We start from the raw sequence: 15,933 nt of genomic DNA, 5'->3' as shown, positions 1-15,933 counted from the left end.
CAGAATTCCTGGAAACCAAGGACACTGTCATCTGTTTAAGTGAACATGTTTGCATTCATTTTCATCCCCCTTCTTGGCACCACAGATAGTCACAGCATCCATCCTCTTTGATGTCTGAAGTTCTGCCAAAAAGGCTCTTTCAACCTGATAGCATTGGTCTTGCGTACGAGGCAAAACAAAAGCTACTGTTTAGGGGACAGAGGGCACATCTTGCTTCAGAGACCTCCTTCCCTTATGTGTGTGGCAGCCTCACTGGTGTGGTTCTTTGGCAACAGGATTCAGTGTCTCTAGTACACTTCTGCTTTGCTGTCTTCTTCAGAAAGTTATTTACATGGTCATCCTGACCAGCAGTAAATGAATCTTCAGCCAGAGCTGTGCCCTGTCTGAAAAAAAAGTGTGTCTGTTGTGTAAAGAGGATACTGAGCTGAAGAGAAGAGCTAGGAAGCCCCATAACTTCAGTTTCTTTGAAGCGCTGCTCCCCAGACATGAGGTGAGAATCTTTCAGGTTCCCTGTCTTCCCAGTCACTAGCAAGGAACACAATGGCTTTCGAGATGATGCCATATGCACTACAATGGCAGGATTTTAAAGTCCCTTCAAGAATAGTATACAGAAACATCAAAATCAAGGTGTTCAAAATTTAATCTATTACTATTCTTTACTCAGGGGAAACCTCTTCCAATTTTTCTGTGTGTGTGTATGTGTGTGTATATGTGTGTGTGTGTGTGTGTGTGTGCGTGTGTGTGTGAGTGTGTGTAGGATGGGAGATGGGGAAGGCTTGCTTTTTCCTTGAATATGTTTCTGTGGCAAATGTTTTATTGGGTTGGTGGCTTCTCTTCAACCAACTTGTAGGTTATAACCGTTTGGCAGGCTTTTGTTTAATTATTACATAAATATATATATATATGTGTGTGTGTGTGTGTGTGTGTGTGTATATATATATATATATATATTTTTTTTTTTTTTTTTTTTTTTTTTTTTTTTTTTTGGAGATGGAGTCTTTCTCTGTCACCCAGGCTGGAGTGCAGTGGTGCGATCTTGGCTTACTGCAACCTCCCCCTCCTGGGTTTAAGCTCTTCCCCTGCCTCAGCCTCTCAAGTAACTGTAATTATAGGTGTGAGCCACAATGCCTGGCTAATTTTTTGTATTTTTTTAGTGAGTAGATTTTTGTATTTTTCACCATGTTGGCCAGGCTGGTCTAGAACTCCTGACCTCAATTGATCCACTTGCCTTGGCCTCCCAAAGTGCTAGAATTACAGGCATGAGCCACGGTGCCCAGCTGAACAATCACCTATTTTCTTATATCAGGCTGCACATGTTCACTTGGAACAAATGGTGATTTTTAGGTCAAAGAAAATTCCTCAGACTTGTGGGATACTACCCTCCCCCATAGCTTTTCTTTCCTTTTTAAAAAATTAAACCAAATTAAACTAAATATTTAGTATCCTTTTGGTCTTCTCACACCTTTAATCCTCCCCTGATCCACATACAGCTAAATAATTGAGCCCCAGAAGTTCCCAAAGTCATACCTTTGGGCAGCTCAGATGCTAGTGGTTACTTTTCTGCAGTTCTGAGTGGTGTTGTTTCAGACATGAGCCCAAAAATCATTCTTTTGCCTTTTTCCCCCTTTTTTGGGTCCATTTAGTACCCGGTATATTTTGTTGTCCTAATTTCTTCATAAAAGTATTAATTCTATTTCATTCAGCAATAACTTTGCATACAAGGATATTTTTGCATGAATCTTCTCACATGCATTTCATTTTCTTAGATCCAAAACTTCATTTGGTTAATCTTCAAGCTTCAAGTTGGGTACAGCAGAGGACATAGTGGTTTGCTTTCATGCAAAGTTCAGTCTGGGAAAGACAGTTGCTACATGCTGTTCTACAAATCATGTGTCAGAACAGGAATCGAGTCCAGGCTCCAGCAGAGATACTCACCCTTCCCCGAGCACAATATGCCATCTGCTGATTCACACAGATTCTTGCTTTGTTCTTCCGTCATGTTACACTTCCGTGGATGTTGGCAGAGCTTTCCAAACCATCCTCTCTCACAAATGCAGCGACCACAGGAACATGTGCCGTGGCCTGTGAAGCAACCACAGGGAGGGAGTGAGAGGAGAGGACGAGGAAATTACCAGCTGAAGCAGAGAGTTTTAAGAAAGAAATGTGTAAACCATAGGATCTCATTTCCCATCCAACACATTTTTCTTTATGCATAGTCAATTTGGCATGTAATTGTTTAAAAGAACTTACAACAGAGTTCTAGCTTAACACAATAAATTGAATGTAGCATAGGAGATGGACTTGAGGGAAAGAAATCTTGCAATAATTTAAAATGGAATTATACCACCCTTTCTTGATAGAAAATACTTCTTCATTTGCATTTTTATCAGTATGGAGTCTTAGTGCTATTCTTCCTTGCACACACCATGGCACTCAGACCAATTTGCAAGGCTAGTCACATTACCACTGCTGGCAGTATTTATTGATTGTTCTCCTATTGCTTACTAACAAAACAAAAGGTTAACTTTCATACAAATGGCATTTGGCACTATATTACTTTATCTGTATACCTCTCTGCTTACTAATAACAACAGATATAAGTGGAAGTTATAGTGTCTCTCTATTATTGCATAAAAGTTGACATCAGCTTGGATTCATGTTTGGCACATTTTTTCTGGTTTGGTTCCTGACATTGGTTCCTGGTTTTTAAGATGTTTATCTTTTGGTATACATGCAACATTCTATTTGTGACATCTATATAACAGGATGTACATCTGTTTACTTGCTTGCCACCAACATACCATTAGATTGCATGATACTCCATTTCAATTTCTTCCATTTCAGTTTCCACTCAACCCTTTATTCCTTTTCCTGATAAGTGCATTGCCTTACAACAGGGTCTCTCTGAGTCAACTATTTGCCTAGCAAAGAGTTACTGAGTATCTGTTATGAACAGAGCATTGTGCTAGGCAATAGGGGATACAAAACCAAGCACCATGGACAAAGTGGTCCATGCTCTTCTTCCAGGTACAGATACGCTCATCATTCACACTGATAAGCCTCTCTGAAGCTGTTGACACCATTCTCTCCTGACCATTCGCTCTGGCAGGACCCTCAGGAGGGAACCTTGCTCCATCTGCTCCCCCTCCATTCAGCTCTGCACAGGAAGGATGAGTAACCAATGCTTAATGCTTTGGAATTAATTATTATAATTATTTTTTCTTTTTTTTTTAGCAGTGATAGGATTTTAATTTCTACAGAAATCCCTCTAACAATTGAGTGGAGAATGAAATAGATGGCTGTGAGAAATGGGAGCATGTACCTGTGCAGATTGGTGGAGAAGCCCAGGTCCTGGCATGAGAAATATGGTAAAAAAATGAAGTAGAGTAAACGGAGTGAAGGACACTTGGGAGAATGCAGATTGGTAGGAGGTGGTGAGTGGCTGTGGTGAAAAGAAGGTTTCTGATCTCAGAGAGGTAAGCAGAAGCCTCCTAGAGAGGGTTTCTTGGAAAACTATTTTTTTTTTGTTTGCTTTTTGGTGTTTTTTTTTTTTTTTAATTAAATAAGAGAGATTTTTTCCTTGGGTTATACCACATCCCTGCCTCACAGGTCATGCAACAAGTGCCTCCCGACAGCCAGAGAAGGTCTGGGAGAGAGGTTTTTTAATCCAGCAGATGTTGCTCCCCTGGAGAAAACCGGGATCCTGAAAGAAAGACAGGGTACTAGGAACTTCTGACATTCTTTTAAAGAAAATTCTGGGAAAAACATCAGATACCAATGGGGGACTATTAAATTTGCAAGAAAAATGTCGCTGCCATACCTTTAATGTGCACTCAGTCAGCAAGTGCTCTGGCACTTTCTAAGGCTGATGACTGTTCTTGTCACACAGGTTAGCAAAAAAGGAAAAAATAAAATAAATGAGGTAACTTTGGTCTTTTTCACCTAGCTTGATTTAAGTGCTAAGTAAAAACAAACAAAGAAACAAACAAAAAACCCCAAAACCGAAACCATTCAAGTTTAAAAGTAGCACGCATGTAAACATGTGACCGATAACTGGCTCAGCCTGAGGAGCTAAGGGAAGTCTACGAAGTGAAAACCCACCATGCAGTGTGACTTGGCTTTGCAGAAGATGAAATAAAGATATAAATGGAGATAACACGTGGCGATGTTTTAAACTTATTCTCAATACAACCTTGAAGTTTGGTATTACCCATTTTACAGTCAGGCAACTGAGCTTCAGAGAGATTAAGCCCTGTAATTTGCTTCTCAATCACATAGTTCAACCACACAGTATCGGAACTGACTCTAGTTCCTCTGATTCCAATGTCTACACTCTTCCCAAAGTGTTGCTTTGCCTCTATATTTCACTTTAGAAAGTGAGACACAGCAGGCTTTTCTTAATTCTTGTCTCTTTCAACCACCACATCATTTGAAGGTGTATATTTGATATTCACAGGCACTTTCTCCTTGCAAGTCTCTTCTCTATTGGCATGCCACAAAATTCTCTTTGCCTCATTCAACACTCCTCCTTTGTCTCTGTTTATTCTTCTACCTTTGTTTTGTTTTTACTGAACCAATAAGTGCAGGTTTTCACCCATTGCTTATCTTTAATCATCTTTTTTAATCTCTCCATAATTTCTCTTTTGAAAAATCCATAAATTTTGGGCTTTCAGATAACCACCAAGACCACAGTGCTGTATCTCCAGCCCCTGATTTTCTCCCACATTCCCCTCTCATGATTCCACACTTTGTGTTCTATTAGCATCCCCACTTAATACCTCCAGAGCTACATAGGCAGGGTCCGACCCGCAGACCCTGGCGGAACGACAGATGAACAAATGCTCCCAGACACAGGTATCCAGTGAAAGAGTGGGCTAGGGGACCAGGCTGCTCACAGACACCAGACACCAGACACCAAGGAGGGTGCTGTAAAGAGTCAGCAGCCGTGGCCCTGACAAGCTGGCACTGCGGGCATTTATTCAGTATAGATTTAATGACAAAGGCTTTGAGTCAATACATTTGTGGGCAATTTACATGGTCACTCCTCTCCCTGGAGAGAGTAGTCCTGCACGCAGAGGATTAAAGGCCAGGTTCTAAGGCCTAAGTTAATTTAGATTAGTTTCACTGGATAAGAGAATCTGGCTGCCTTCAGCCAAATCCTTTTCCAAAACTTTTGTAAAACCTTCCAGCCTTCCAAGAAGGTTTTCATCTTCTACAATTTCTCCCACACACCCTGACCGACCGATCTCCTACATCCATATATGATTTTCTTTCCAAAAGCTGCTTTTTTTTGTCTTTCTCATTTATTTTAATGTAACATCTATCCTTTCAATCAACCAGTTCATGATGTCTTGAGTCTTATTTGAATTTGCCTTACTGCCCTCATCCAGCATGTTGTCAAGTCTTGTGGAAACCACCTCCAACATTCCCACTCACATCACCATCACAACATCGGAGAAACTTTCCTGTCATATGTCTCCAATACTCTGGCTTGTAGATTCCTACAGCACAACTTGATGCTCATCGCAGCCTTGATATCTAGTCCTGTATAACTCCCTGAAGCTCACGGCATACAGTTTACGTACTCTAGCCTTTGTTATGTTTTAGCTTCTTGAAACACAGAGTCCCAAGCTACATTTCCAATCATATTCCTTCTGTTCTCTCTTTAACCAAACTGGCCATTCGTTCGTTTCCTGCACATTTGTCATGCTTTTCTGACCTCATTTTTGCAGAGGTAGAAGTACCTTTCCCTTACTATACACATTCAGGTTCTGAGTAATTTTCAAAGCTTAACAAAAAGTGACTACCCTTCTGTGAAGATTTTCCTAATATCCCTAAGTGGGACTCATTGTCTCTCCTCTAAATTTCTATAATATCTTATTTTTTACCACCTGTGGAACTTTTTTCAATTCCATCTCATGGTATATAGTTATGCATCAGGAACTTTTTTGACTTCCATCTCATGGTATATAGTTATGCATCAAAGGAATCCACTACTCTACTATGAATTTTCTGAGTATTACTTCTGTCATCACCATAGTCTTATAGACACCAGAGTGCCTAATGCAATGCCTGAGACACAGCGGGTCTTCAAAAACTTGGAGGAGATCGAGATTGTCTTTTTCAAAACATCTTTCTCATTTTTACCCACAAACCAAACTGTAGAGTACAGCCAAGTTAGAAAATGAGTAGACAGCTCCTTAACAGCTATCCGCTCAATGAGTCATTGTTAAATTGAGTAAATCTTGACTTCTCCATGAAAACCAAAGTCCACTTAAAGTCCAGATCTCCTGAAAGAGTTAAGTAAAAAGTTGTCCATCTTTGGAGACAGAGAATCTGTTGTACGAGAAACCAAAAATAAAGAGAAAGAGAGCTTCTAGTACCAGCTCAATTGGACTATGAACTTCTCAAATGCTCATGTTTCTTACTGACCCTAGGTTGGTAAGAATTGTCAACAATTTGACGTAACTGAAATCATTTAATCTGTATTGCACAGAAAAATATTCTGTCTTTTTTTTTGTTTTCTGTCTTCTTTTTTTCCAAATTTAATTAGTGCTATATGGAAAACGAAAATACATCTTATGAAAATTTATAGGATACAGCAAGAGTATTATTTCGAGAGAAATTTACAGTATGAATGCAATCAGAAGCAACAAAAAATATAAAATAAATGATGTATTCTTTCACTTTAAAACACTAAAGAAGAGCAATATAAAACTATATTGGTCATAAGAAAAGAAATACAATCAATTCCATGACAAATCAATACAACTGGAAGTAGAAAATCAACAGAGCAAATCAATAAAACAAAAGTTGGTTATTTGAAAAGATCAATAAAATTGATAAATATTAGGCCAGGCTAAACAAGTAAAAAGAGAGAAGACACAATTGTTTAAAATGAAAAATAAAAGAGAGATCATTATATCTTACCTCATGGACATTAAAAGGATAACAATAGAATATTATAAACAATGATTTGTCCAAAAATCTGATAACCTGGATCATTTGGACCAATTCCATGAAAGACACAATCTATTAAAACCCACATAAAAAGAAACAGATAATTAAAGTAGACCTATAGCTACTTTTTTCTACAATATTTTTTATTATGGTAAAAGAGATATAACATAAAATTTACGATCTTAACCATTTTAAGTGTAGAGTTCAGTAGCACTAAGTATATTCTCATTGTTGTACAACCATCACCATCATTCATCTCTAGAATATTTTCATCTTCCCAAATTGAAACTAAGCACCCATTAAACAGTAAGTCCCAATCCCTTCTCTTCTCAGCTCCTAGAAACCACCATTCCAGCTTCTGTCTATGTATCTGACTACTCTAGGAACCCATATAAGTGAAATCACACAGTGTTTTTCTTTTCATGGTTGGCTTATTTTATTTATCATAATATCTTAAAGATCCTTCCATGTTGTAGTATGTGACAATTTTTTCCCTTTTAAAAGTTGATATTCTGCCTTTGATTTAAGATATTATTGAGAATAATTTTTTGGCACCTCACTGCAAATAATATAAAATGTTATGCAAGAAAATAGATGATTTTTTATTTATTTATTTTTTTTTTTTTTGAGATGGAGTCTCACTCTGTCACCAGGCTGGAGTGCAGTGGCAATCTTGGCTCACTGCGACCTCCGACTCCTGGGTTCAAGCGATTCTCCTGCCTCAGCCCGCCAAGTAGCTGGGATTACAGGTGCATGCCACCATGCCCAGCTAATTTTTGTATTTTTAGTAGAGATGGGGTTTCAGCATGTTTGCCAGGATGGTCTCAATCTCCTGACCTCGTGATCTGTCTCGGCCTCCCAAAGTGCTGGGATTACAGGCCTGAGCTACCGTGCCTGGCGATGATTTTTTATTATTAGGTAATTTATTATATCCTTCCACGAAGTTAAGTTGGTATCTAGCTCAGGCAATCATCAAAATACATTAATATTTAAATGTTTTGAGTTGTCATTTACATTACTTAAGAAAACAACAACTTTCAACACCCTCTTTTCCATAAACTCTAATAATTTAGTTATCTCTTCAAAAAATATTTTCTATGTATCAGGAATTGTATTAAGAGCTTAGAATAAACAGTAAATAAAATAGGCATTGACCCTGTCTTCATGGTAACTATGGTCTACTAGGAAAGAAAATAATGATAAGCAACATTTGAGTAACAGAAGACAAAAAGAAAATGCTAGTATATTCAACAGCGAGAACACTGTTAACTAGGGTAGTCAGGGAAGGGTTCAGTGACAGCCAAGGGATGAGAAGGAGCCAGACAGCCAATGTTCTAGGAACAGAGCCTAGAAAAACAAATGAAAAGTTCTTGGGACAAAAAATAGCCTGGCATGTTACAGGCAGTAAAAGAAGGCCAACGTGTTTGAAGAATAGTAAGTTAAAAACATTGAATAATGAAGGTGGAGAAATTTCCCTTCTCAGAAATGAGAACATAGCAAATGGTTTATTCTTGGTAAAAAATCTAAATTTATTTTAAGAGGATTGAGAAACGACAGAAGGGTATTAAGGAAGGGAGTGATGTGATAATACAGTTTACACTTTGCAAACTCATTTGGCAACTAGGTGGGAGAGATAAGGTATGTTGGGAGGAATGAGTATGGGGAAGTTAGAGGGTTCTTGCTGTTTTCCAAGTGAAAAGTGATAGAAGCTTAAAGGACAGTGGTGGCAGTGGAAACACAGAGAAGTAGATGGAAATCTATTTTGGTGATGGTGCCTGTACATGTGGGACACAATGTTGGATTGGATGTGGCAAGTGAGGGAAAGAAAAGACAAGTTTTCTAGCTAGAGGAAACTGTGAATAATGATGCTGTGTATTGGGTATGGGCACTTCAGGAGAAAGAGGTTGAGGGCAGAAAAATGGCTCTGTTTTGAACCTCTTGTATTTGAGATACTCTTAAGACAAAGAGATAGTGAGGTCAAGTGAGCAGCTGGGCACAAGCTGGTGCTCAGAGAACAGGTTAGCTCTAGGCATGCACATGTTGGAGCTTACAAATGTAGATGACACTTAAAGCCCTAGAAATGAAGCAGCTATCTGGGGAGAAATTAGTCTTGGGAAACCCCAATATTTAGAGTTAGGTAACGAGAAAAGCCAGACAAGAACATTCAGTAAAGAAGGAGAAAACTAAGATTGTGTTGTCTCATGAAATGACAAAGGAGCATGTCCCATACTGGAGGTCTACTAAGTGGAATGTTCCTGGAAATTTGAGTTTAAAAAATAAGACCATAGAAGTAGTTTTATTCATCTTTTGTCTCATCGACACGACTGTGTTGCCACTTAGACCTGTAAGAGGAACACTCAGGGCAGAACTGTTAGAGAATCATCTACATAGACCATTCATTGATAATAACACCTGTGTTTAATGGTACAGTTGGGCCTGTGTTGTCCAGCATAATACAGTAGTCACTAGCCACATGTGCCTATTTAAATTTATTAAAGTAAAACTTAAAACTCAGTTTCTCAGTCTCACTAATCACCTTTCAAGTGCTTGATAGTCACATGTGGTCAGTGGCTACTATGCAGAACACTGTAGATATAGAACACCTCCTCCATCTTTGAAAGTGCTATTGGACAGCACTCATCTAGATAATGACTTTTTTCCATGCAATCCATTGGCTCTGAGGCACATTTCCTTAAAACACTGTGATAATGGGTCCCAATAGGAAACTGACTTATGAATAGACATGGATTCAATCAGATACTACATATTGCCTATCCAATATCCTCCCTCCTTCTTAATAACAAACAATTCCTCATTTTTTTCAGGGAGGGGACACTATGCCTATCTGGGAAGTGACTAACCATGCTCTCTTTGACCTGAAAGCACCCATATGACATAGCTCTAATAAATGAGAAATAAGAGAAAATCTCCTGGGTGAGATTTCTAGGAAACTATTGCCTTCCAAAGGAAATGGGACAAACTCAGCCAGCACATGTCCTTTGCCCTTTGTCCTATTTCTTCCTATTTCTTCTTCCCTGGAAGAAGGACACAACTGGAGGTTGCTTATGAACATGATAATTGTATTAATCCATGTTCATGCTGCTGTAAAGAACTGCCCAAGACTCAGTAATTTGCAAGGAAAGAGGTTTAATTGACTCACAGTTCTGCATGGTTGGGGAGGCCTCAGGAAACTTAAAGTTATGGTGGAAGGGGAAGCAAATATGTCCTTCTTCACATGATAGCAGGAAGAAAAAGTATGAGAGTCGAGTGAAGGGAGAAGTCCCTTATAAAAGCATCAGATCTCATGAGAACTTACTATCACGAGAAAAACATGGAGAAAACCAACCCCATGATTCAAGTATCTCCCACTGGATCCCTCCTACAACACCTGGGGATTATGGGAACTACAATTCAAGATGAAATTTGGGTTGGGACACAGCCAAACCATAACAAAGACAAACGTTATACTGGAAGGGCAGAGCAGGAGAAAGAGATAGGGTTCAGGGACACTGTGGTGCTCAGGCAGTCATCTTACCATCCATCCCTGGAATAACAACCTGGAGACTCAGGATTTGTGTCCATCCCCTTCAGCCAAACGCAGGACTAACTGATCCACTTGCAAATTCACAAAACAGGTGTGCAATTTTAAGATGTAATTTGGAGACAATCACACTCTGACTGTATTGTCCATTTAAGAAAGGCTTAGTCTGAGTATGTGGTCTGATCTCTTCCTCACACAAGAAATCCATCAGTGCCTGGGAGTTACTGAATTCATACTCTCAGGTGGCATGATCTCCTTCAAATTGCAGCGACGAACTAGAGAACTCCCTGAAGAAATGTGAACTGATTGTGTAATTAAGAGGTGGCTCTTCATTATCCCTTCTTGTTTTTTAAATTGGACTCATGGGTAGCTATTCCAGGAGCATAGAGGAAAGAAGAAAAGCAATAAGCAGCCTAGTTCTTATTCTCACCCTGGGTATATGGCACACAGGAGGGAAGTCTCTGATTTAATTTATATTAGGCTAAACAATTAAACACACATGCACCAGTATGTGAATATATTTTACTTGTGTCATCTTAAAATAATATACCAATAAAATAAATAAACCTTAGGAACCATCACTGGACAAATCATGCTTTTTATAAATAGTGACTTATCTGATAATAAATCCATGCATGCATAGGTCACGTAACATTTTCTTTTAATAAAGATGTTTTGAGAACATCCACAGACAGTCTATGATGATTGAACATGACTCACAAGTTAATTAAATGAAGAATGATCTCACTTCATGCTGATTTTCTTTCTGCTAGTCATTTTCATGACTCTTTTTCAGGTTGTAATTTTGGTGTAATCAAAACTGAACTGTAAAAATTATGAAATTAGTTACATTCACCTTCAGGTACAATTGCTAATTTATCCAACCTATCAGAATTGGTTTAATCATCTTTAGGGTTATTGGTAGGAAAGGGGATACATACTATTGGCTCTTAGTTCTCATGCATCTGCTAATCAGTTAAGTTTATACATGTTTTTCATTTTACTTATTTGCTTGTTTGCTAAAATGCTAAGACAGTCCCTGGTTTTGGAGTCACGTACCATATTTCACTCTCTGGCCACATGTTGTATGTACAGATTTTATATCCTCCATGTGAAAGGCCACAGATCTTACGGCTTAGTGTTTGATGGAGAACTAAAAAAATTATCAAAATGAGTCACTCTCTATTTTGTTATCCTCTGAAGCGATAACAGAGGGATGGTGTCTGTGTGTTTCAGACTCTCATATTAGTAAGATTTGTTCTCCACTGGCGAGATGATGGGGGGACTAATTGCTTTGGAAAAACCAGCTGTGATTTCCTCCCCGAGGTACAGAGCGACTGATTTGTGTGAGTCCAACTTCCTTCCAAAACACTGCAGCTAGTGCTTCCAGATACCTGAGACAGATGTATTACTTTGTTCTGCAATGCAGACGGCCATTACAATCTTTTATTTTCATCACAGATACAGGGCATTCGTCAAATATATCATGAATATATTTGATGTTCTGCCACATAGTACCAGGCACATTTCCTTCTTTATGTCTCATTCTTATCATAAAGCCAAATGGATTATTATCCTTGTTGTGTACAGGAGTAAACCAAGGTAGAGAGGCCAAATAAATACATAGGTAAACCAAAGCAGAGAGGACAACCTGTTCAAGTTATTACAATAAGCAGGAAATAGAGCAAGAATTAAAATCCTGGTCTGTCTGAATACAGGGTTCCCATTCATTTTGCTGTACGGCACTGCCTCACTTAATTCCAAAGAAAATGGTTACTTCTTCTCACTTAAATCTTACGTGAAAAAATGAAACAAAGTGTACACCATGTACACTAAAGCAACTGAGGATACATACAATGTGGACTTCATCTAGACAAAATATCAAAATACCCAAAGAAGATTTATTTTTTGTTTGTTTCTTATTTTTTTGAGATGGAGTCTCACTCTGTCACCCAGGCTCGAGTGCAGTGGCACGATCTCGGCTCATTGCAAGCTCCTCCTCCTGGGTTCACACCATTCTCCTATCTCAGCCTCCCTAGTAGCTGGGACTACAGGCACCCGCCATCATGCCTGGCTAATTGTTTGTATTTTTAGTAGAGACAGGGTTTCACCGTGTTAGCCAGGATGGTCTCTCTCTCCTGACCTCGTGATCCACCTGCCTCAGACTCCCAAAGTGCTGGGATTACAGGCGCGAGTCACCATGCCTGGCCCCAAAGAAGATTTATGAACTTACATTTTGAAAATAATTTTACTCCTCGGAAATAAAACCTAGGAAGAAACACAACATAGTGTCATCATTTATTATTCTAGGATGATCAATTAATGGGTGATTTTTATTTTGTTGTTTCCATTTTTCTCTACTTATTTTCTTTAATTTTGAAAGCAAAAACATTAATTTAACAATATTTTTAAAGACCTGATATCTAAAGATGAGCCAAGTATAATAAATGAAGGTACAAAATATGTATTATAAATGACACGAGTAAGTAATCTGTGAAAAAAATCCTTTCTAATGACGGGTACAGAAGCAGCTGAGAAAGAGCTCTTGATGTAAAAAAAAAAAAATGAAATAGATACATTCCTTCAGTATCTAATAAATATCTTTCACCTTTGTGCTTTTGCTCTGCTTTTCCAGGCCTAAAATGTTCTTCACATCCTATTTCTGCACATCTAAATACTAGCTGTTCAAGGTTCGAATAACATCCTAACCTCAACTTGAAGAATCCTGTATCCAAAGCTGGAATAGTCCTTCCTTTCTCATTCTCCTTAACTTATTGTGAATCCTTTACTTGATCATTTATTCAAATAAAAACATTGAGCATTAACCTTTATCCTAGCTTTGACAATATGAGAATGAGAGAGAGATTGATTATATCCATGAGAATTGTAGACTTAAAGAAAAGGGACACAGGGACACTCTCAACACAACCACATCACACTACAATGCAGGTGGTGCAGTATAGAAGAAGTAGGACATCATTTCAGAAAGACTTCCTAAAGGAGATAATTTGGAAAAATCATGGAAGAATGGAAGGACGATGAGAAGTCATTCACAAGGAGAAGTGATAATAAGGACTAGAATGTCAGGGAGAGGGAACAAATATATCCAAGGGATATGTTCCAAAGGGAGCAACATATCCAAGTTTCTCCATTTCTGTTGCTCTCTGTGAAGAAATCAATTTTTCAAGAAATGGAGACAACTGGTCAAGAGAAGCATAGTCTCCTCCACCATTCAATTGCTCAAACCAGAAACCTAGCATCACCCTTGATCCTACCCTGCCCCTCATATTGTGCAATCATGAATTTCCTTAAATACTGCTTGTACTCTGGGGAGGGAGCTCCAAGTTTCACCTAAGCTTTCTGGCTGACACTTGCCACCAGTCTCCTTCGAAAGCTGTGGGACAGGAGCCACATCTTACCAGCAGGGCACTGTCAGGCAACAGGATATACCCATGGGAGTCCTTGCAGGAGTTCATGAGGATGAACTCATATAATTGGGGATTATTTTTTCTTGGGATAACACAGCCCATATGCACAGAGATGAGATCCACACTGCACAGATGTTGAGGCTTTTCTGGCTTAGAAGAAGTCACACGCCCAACAGGAGCCAAAATCTTTCCCGATGATTCCGTAAGCATAGCTTTCAGGAAACCCACAAGGGACAAGACTGTTGGCAGAGTTACGACACTTGTGAAATCCAAAAGCATGATGTTCCCATCAGCTGCTTATAGTTCAATTCATCATCTCTTCCAAGGTAGTAGAAACTTATCAATCATAAGTCATCATGACCATGAACAATGTTGCTTGGTAACACTGAAACACACCATCTTCATCTGTTGCCAGGGAACCAGAGCTAGGAGTTTAACAGAGTGGTGGAGTCTCTTGCAGCAGGGTGAAGGCTTTTGTTAGCCTCTTGGCCACACTGCTTCTAACATGTTCTCCAACACATTCAAGATCCTCCACCTTTACTGTCTTCCATCCAGCTAAGGCACCTTTGTCTCTCACCAGGGCTCATCTCCTAACATCCAGATTCACCTACCAACCAACAAACACACATAGTCCTTGCAGCAATCCATACTCAACCTGACAACCAGAAGTGCTTTTTAAAATACTGTGATCACGTTTAAGCTCTGTTTAAGCCCTTCCTTTGGTTTCCTGTCACCTTTGGAGTAAAGCCCCAAGTTATCAACATGTTTACAAAACACATCACACTCTTTTCCCTTTGGTTTTCTAATCTGCAACAACACAGGGTTTTTCTCTAGTCCTCAAATGTTCCTGGCACACATCACACACTCTTTTCTCCCACACAGCTAAGCACAAGTTGCTCTCTGACTGCATCCCACTTCCCCTACCTGGCCAACTTCCATGTATCCTATTACTATCAAGTATTGTTGTGAGGTGTAGTTAATACTTGTAAAGCACATAGTCTGCATTACTTAGTTGTTATCCAGATATGAAGGCATTAGAGAAGCCTTTCTTAGTCTTCAGCCTATGTTAAATCCCCCTGTTATGTATATTCCCATTGAATCAAGTCTCTTTTCAGATCACTGAGCTCCTTTTCATTCCTTTCTCAATGTCCTCCCTTCACGCTCAACAATAAGCTCCAGGAGAGCAAATGCCTCTGTGTTCACCACTGAATCTCTAGTGCTGGCAAATAGTAGATGCTCAATGAATATTTGTTTAGTTAATGAAGAAATAAATAATTACTCCAGTTTAAACCATGTATAATTTGGAGGATCCATATGAAAACATCTTATTAGAAATTGAAAAGAATCTAAAGCCAAAAATGACTGATTACTGATAAATCATTTTGAGAGCCATTGACCTAAAGATGAAAGTGAAAGATATTGAGATTACTCCAAAGCAACAAATAGGCAGCAAAAACATTAAAAAGCCATTCCTGGCCAGGCTTGGTGACTCACACCTGTAATTCCAGCTCTTTGGGAGGCCAAGGCAAGAGAATCCCTTGAGCCCAGGAGCTCAAGACCAGCCTGGGCCACTTAGTAAGAGCCCCCCTATCTCTACAAAAAATAAATAGCCAGCTGTGGTGGTACGTGCCTGTAGTCCCATATACTCAGTAGGTTAAGGCCAGAGGATTGCTTGAGCCTAGGAGTTTGAGGTTTCAGTGAGCTATGCTTCCACCACTGCACTCCAGCCTGGGTGACAGAATGAGACTCTGTCTCAAAAAGAAAAAAAAAAAAAGAAAAGAAAACAACATTGGCAACAAGAGCAGAGACATGTAGATGGCACTTTTGAGGGGTCAAGCAAGCTTTTTATACATGTATATGTATATATGCATACATACATATTGCTATGAGAATTAAATCAGTTAATATATGTCATGTCCTTAACAAACAGAGTAAAACCTACATAGGTATTTCTTGTAACTAATACCAGTGAATAGAGGATTTAACCTAAGAATAATATTGACA

At 39.0% G+C, this 15,933-nt stretch overlaps 1 protein-coding gene across 1 annotated transcript in view; it reads right to left on the bottom strand.

The window, feature by feature from the left end:
* ITGBL1 (integrin subunit beta like 1) overlaps positions 1 to 15,933 on the bottom strand; it is a 274,697-nt gene that overhangs the window by 11,846 nt on the left and 246,918 nt on the right. Inside the window, exon 10 of the mRNA XM_050766680.1 lies at positions 1,936 to 2,082. Coding sequence (XP_050622637.1) covers positions 1,936 to 2,082 — 147 coding nt within the window. The remainder of the gene's footprint in view (positions 1 to 1,935; positions 2,083 to 15,933) is intronic.

Source organism: Macaca thibetana, chromosome 17, assembly GCF_024542745.1.
Source record: "Macaca thibetana thibetana isolate TM-01 chromosome 17, ASM2454274v1, whole genome shotgun sequence".
In the NCBI taxonomy this organism is placed as follows: domain Eukaryota; kingdom Metazoa; phylum Chordata; class Mammalia; order Primates; family Cercopithecidae; genus Macaca; species Macaca thibetana.
The sequence above is the reverse complement of the archived record's forward strand: the minus strand, read 5'-3'. Positions and strand labels throughout refer to the sequence as shown.